Genomic DNA, 6,000 nt, shown 5'->3' with positions numbered 1-6,000 from the left:
TTTACCCCTTTGTGTAGCGGCGAATGGCTTCCTGCTGCTGCAGTCTGTCATAACAAAGAGTGTGTGTGTGTGTGTGTGTGTGTCTGTAGGTGTGTGTGTGTGTGTCACGGTCTCTTGCTTCAGCAGCCGCTGCTCCTCAGAGACCAGGACACATTTCACGGTGTGTTAGTGTGGAGGGAACACACAACACCGATAACAAATGAGGATATATATAAATATACGGAGTGAAAGTTCATTGTCATCTGCGTGTTTTTAAATTGACACGACGATGCATTTTTGTGTCGTTTGTGTTTGTCATTTCACTTCAACATTTCATTAAACCCTCTGTGAAAAACAAAACAAATGACCTGAACCAGAAGGATCTGCTGTCGTGGAAACGGATTATATTCTTGTGTTTTTCGTAGAATCATTATTTTTTCTTTTAATCTGCTCTGCAATGTTGACTTTACAATGTACTTCCTGGACGGTCATGTGACCTCCCTGCTCCCGTTCATGGTCGCCCGCTGGTGGTGATGATGGTTGCAGCTCCGCTCTGAGTCTCTGAAGGTTGACGCTGCTGAATATGTATTATTGTTGAATTTATATGTCTTGTTATGAGTCCTGAATCAATGTATTTATTTATTTTTCTTTACTAGTCCTGGTAAAGTCTGATAACATTCTCAATAATTGTAATTTATATTTTACAAAAAACACAAGAGGTTGTTATAAAATATGTTTTCACTTAAACAAACTTAAAAAAGAACATAAATAATTATTCCTAATAAAAACAATAGATAATTATTACTATAAATTGACTTTTCTTTAGGTATTCAAAAACCAACCAACAACCATTTCCATTTTTCAAGATCTTTTTTAAAAGAAAACACACATTTACCACTAAGTTCTCCTCAAATAACTTAATAAAACAAATAAAAAATATACTGAGAGCAAAAAATATAATACAATTAGAAAACTAAGAACATATAAGTACTCTTAAATTAAGGATAAAAAGTGCTGTTGAATAAAAAGTTTCATTGGCAGCTGTCCATCAATCATTCATATGTGTTTTGCTGGTACAGAAATGTTGAGTTTGTATTCAGTGAAGACCTTGAGTCCGAGTTTTGAATGCGTGTGAATATTTTTTTTAACGTTTTAATTAAATTTATAATCACATAACTATAAACTATTTATGGCATTTGCCAATGTTTTTTCAAAACCTTGATCATCGTTAACATTTTTGATGTTCTATGTCATGCATGCTTTGCCCTCTAATTGGCTTCCACTTTGTTGAGTCCAATTTTAGTTAATATTTCTTCTCTATTGTTTAATTCTTGTTTTTTTGTTACATCAGTCAGTGACTGTTGACACGTAAAGATGCCCATATTAATCAAGTTTATTTAAAAAATATTATTGAATACTGGTAAAAATTAGTGGAAAACACTTTAAGATGAGTTTAACATTTTTTTATTGGGGTTCTTTTTTATTGTTATATCTTTAAAAATTTTCAATATTCTGAATACTTTCTAAATTAACAATGTTTGATTTTCGTACAATAAATTGTTGTTGGCACTGTTGGTGTTTGTAACATAGATTTATTAGTTCATTAGTATATTTTCAACTATATTTTAGTTTTGTTTTATGATTAAAAAAAACAATATAATTTACGGTTTAATTACATCATTTTACTTATCAGAATAATCCATCTGTAATCTGTGGTCATATTCAGATCCATAAAATAAATAATCTTTGTTTTGTTTTTTCACAAAACAATGAATATTTCACGCACATTATTGTTATTTCTTTTGTATTTGGCAGCAAAATCCAAGGTCGCTGCTTCCATCTAGTGTTGTAAGGTGGAAGAAAATATTAGATGCAGATCTTTTCTGATGCTGCTTTTGTTTGTATTTCATTTTTTAATTATACGTTTGATTATTATTATTTCGAATTATATGTGAATCATATAATGAACTGAGCAATCATTAAAATTATTATTTTTCCTAATAAATTTCATTTATAAAAATTACCTTTTAGATAATGTTTTTAATTTTCACATGATGTTTCTTTATGAATTGTCTTCTTCGTGGCTTAATTTGATGTTTGATTTTTTTTTTAATATACTGAAAAACATTATTTAAAACGTCGCTTCCATCTAGTGGCGTAACCTGTGTACTACAGCAACAGATAACATCTTTCTTTTTTTTCAATTTAAAAGATAATATTTAACAAATAAATAATATTGAGCGTCTTATAAACGACTATCTGAACAGTTGAAAGAGTGAGTATCGTTTTAATTTTACATTTAATATCGAATTTGACAAGCGACTGTCTCTGCTACCATCTAGTGGTTAATAAAGGTGCTGCACACTTTATATATTGACAGAGTATATTAAACAGACGAGTCATGAAAGGTGTTTTTTTTGTGGACAGGATTTTTATTTACAAAGGGTCAGACACACAAAGTAAATACAGTGAAGGCAAATTCTTATGACCAGGAAAACTCGTAAATACCGAAGCCTCGTTTCTCTCCTTTTTGACAAACAATTCTCCGTTTTAAGGGAAATTCCAAAAGTTCTCAAAAATCACCGGCAGCCATCAGCAGTTATAAAAATATTACCATGGTGATCGCAGAAGTGACTGTTGGAAAGATGTATCTACAATAACGCACACAGAGAGAAAAAGAAATCAAATAAAAGGAGAGAAAAATAAAAAGGAGGGGAAATCAGTGAAGAGAGGGTTCCTGGAAAGGCAAAGCTTGAACAAGTCTGTGTTTTACGTCATGTCTCAGGTACTTGTTCCCCGTTTAGTTTTCAAGTTTCCTGAAACATAGAAAACATGAATAAAAAGGGGAATTATTAAAAGTCGTGATTACAGTTCAGAAAGATTTCAGGACCAAAGACAGCTCCTTTGGATCACCAAAAATACAAACGTTATTAATAAATACATATATAAATTATTAACTGTTATGGTAAAAATATATATTTTTAGAAAGAAAATATAATACATTATCTTTATAAAGATAAATAAACAAGTATTATAATGTTTTTATTAATGTAATTATGTTATTTAGTAGCACGTAAAATACATGTTTGTACCTTTACTTACATAAAACTGTTTGATTAGTTGTTATTAAAAATAATGAAACATAAAAGAAATGTCTGAAAATAAAATATTTTACAAAATGAAAAAGTAAAAACGCACAACAACAACGTTAAGTCACTACGGGGACTCGTATTGATGCCGGACCAGGGACAGAAGTCTAATTTTAAAGTCAAATTAAGTTGGGAAAACTAAGTTAAAAATGATAAAATGCCTCTTTATTTAACGTTAATTCTGAATATATTAGTAAAGTATCAACTTTCTTTCTTTAAAATCTTTCACTAGCTTTCTCCTCTGCCACTCGGTCCGTCAACTAAATGAGTCTTCCGAGTCCAGCCTTTTCTGTTGAGGCTTTTGTATGGAGGTATATCCGTGCCAGAATATTGAATGGTTGAATTTAACATTTACATGTTTTAAAACTTTGAAATATTTCATTAAAAACTTTTTTAAGCATTTTTTAAACAAGTACAATAAATAATTGTGGAATTGAAAGGTTGATTTCTTGTTTTATAATTTAATTTAAAACATATGTGAGTATCTTCAATTAATTCATCCTCTATTGAATTATGTTAACAATATATATTTTTATTCTTAATTGGATATAATATATTTAATTTATTTAAAATATATATATATGTTTTAATTATTTGAAGTAGAATATCAAGCTGTATACTTACAAGCTGTTTTTATAATATTTAATTTGATTATTTAATAAAAATAAATCAATATAGAATATATAAATCCTTGGGAAAATGCTTAAAAAACCCATAATATTTCCATAAAAAACAAAAACATACTGGAGAGATTTCTTATAGACCAAAAAAACCCCCAAAACAATAAAAACATGCTTAACAAAGCATCACATCAGGAGCTCTCACCTCGCTGCTGCTCTCTAGTGGACACTTTTAGTATCTAGACCGATTGTGCCAGTGCTGAAACAACAACAACAAAAACAACAGGATCTATCATCTAGTTTCATCTACACACAAACCGTATGGACTCACAAACCGACACGACAATCGCATGAAATGACGTCAATGGCTGGGAGAGTGAAATGTTTTTTCCTCAAAAAATGAATCGTTCCAGTGAGAGTGACATGATGGGAGGATATGGACGTCGCCTTCTGCTGGGGGGGTGAGATGATGGACAGATGGAAGCGGGTCAGGACAAGACGCTGGTGTTCTGTGAGTCCACGTCCTGCATGTTCACGGCGTCTGTACTCACTCCACTCTCGTATACCGGGTTCTCGAAGGCTGATTCTTCCGTCATGTTGTCATACGGCGGCGAGGACGTCGGCATCCTGATGGTTTTCCCCTGAAGCCTGAGGAGCGACGCACACGTTACACATGCCAGACACGCAACTGTTTGAAAGGTTTGACAGTTTTTGACACTAATGGGATATAAAACTATTTTCTGCTTCTTTACTTCCACACAAAAAAATCCCTGAAGGTGACAAGACCATGACGGATATCCAATAATGAAGGTCTTAACATTCTTTAAATTCAAATCCTGAAATGAATATTTCAAAAATGTTTAAAGCCAAGTTATATATTTATATCTAATATTCTGAACAGAATATTTGAATTACTGTTTAAAATATTTACAATGTCAATGTATTTATTACTACACAAAACCATAATCGGCTGTTTCATGGAACCGTAATCAGCTGTTTCATGAAACCACGATCAGCTCTTTCATGAAACCATAATTATCTGTTTCTTGAAAGCATAATCAGCTGTTTACTGAAACCATAATCAGCTGTTTACTGAAACCATAATCAGCTGTTTCATGAAACCATAATCAGATTTTTCTTGAAAGCATAATCAGCTGTTTCATGAAACCATAATCATCTGTTTACTGAAACCATAATTATCTGTTTCTTGAAAGCATAATCAGCTGTTTAATGAAACCATAATTATATTTTTCTTGAAACCATAATCAGCTGTTTAATGAAACCATAATCAGCTGTTTACTGAAACCATAATTATCTGTTTCTTGAAAGCATAATCAGCTGTTTAATGAAACCATAATTATATTTTTCTTGAAACCATAATCAGTTGTTTAATGAAACCATAATTATTTGTTTCTTGAAACCATAATCAGCTGTTTCTTGAAACCATAATCAGCTGTTTACTGTAACCATAATTATCTGTTTCTTGAAAGCATAATCAGCTGTTTAATGACCATAATTATATTTTTCTTGAAACCATAATCAGTTGTTTAATGAAACCATAATCAGCTGTTTAATGAAACGATAATTATATTTTTCTTGAAACCATAATCAGCTGTTTACTGAAACCATAATTATCTGTTTCTTGAAAGCATAATCAGCTGTTTAATGAAACCACAATCAGCTGTTTAATGAAACCATAATTATATTTTTCTTGAAACCATAATCAGCTGTTTAATGAAACCATAATCAGCTGTTTCATGAAACAATAATCAGCTGTTTAATGAAACCATAATCGGCTGTTTTTTGAAACCATTATCAGCTTTTTCTTGAAACCATAATCAGCTTTTTACTGAAACCATAATCAGCTGTTTCATGAAACCATAGTCAGCTGTTTAATGAAACCATAATCAGCTATTTAATGAAACCATATCAGCGGTTTACTGAAACCATAGTCAGCTGTTTAATGAAACCATAATCAGCTGTTTAATGAAACTATAGTCAGCTGTTTAATGAAACCATAATCATCTATTTCATGAAACCATAATCAGCTGTTTAATGAAACCATAATCAGCTGTTTCATGAAACCACGATCAGCTCTTTCATGAAACCATAATTATCTGTTTCTTGAAAGCATAATCAGCTGTTTACTGAAACCATAATCAGCTGTTTACTGAAACCATAATCAGCTGTTTCATGAAACCATAATCAGATTTTTCTTGAAAGCATAATCAGCTGTTTCATGAAACCATAAT

At 31.3% G+C, this 6,000-nt stretch overlaps 1 protein-coding gene across 2 annotated transcripts in view; it reads right to left on the bottom strand.

The window, feature by feature from the left end:
• Positions 1 to 2,390: 2,390 nt before the first annotated feature.
• Positions 2,391 to 6,000, bottom strand: part of LOC148066052 (seizure protein 6 homolog) — a 156,709-nt gene continuing 153,099 nt past the window's right edge. The window contains exons 16-18 of one of the 2 annotated variants that reach the window (XM_087806743.1): positions 4,300 to 4,396; positions 3,954 to 4,007; positions 2,391 to 2,795 (exon numbers count right to left, since the gene is read on the bottom strand). In XM_087806743.1, coding sequence (XP_087662869.1) covers positions 3,981 to 4,007; positions 4,300 to 4,396 — 124 coding nt within the window. In that variant the 3' untranslated portion in view covers positions 2,391 to 2,795; positions 3,954 to 3,980. Of the gene's footprint in view, positions 2,796 to 3,953; positions 4,008 to 4,236; positions 4,397 to 6,000 lie in introns of those variants that run through there. The other variant, XM_087806741.1, reaches the window with a different exon arrangement.

Source organism: Callionymus lyra, chromosome 14 (assembly GCF_982586985.1).
Source record: "Callionymus lyra chromosome 14, fCalLyr1.hap1.1, whole genome shotgun sequence".
Taxonomy (NCBI): domain Eukaryota; kingdom Metazoa; phylum Chordata; class Actinopteri; order Syngnathiformes; family Callionymidae; genus Callionymus; species Callionymus lyra.
The sequence above is the reverse complement of the archived record's forward strand: the minus strand, read 5'-3'. Positions and strand labels throughout refer to the sequence as shown.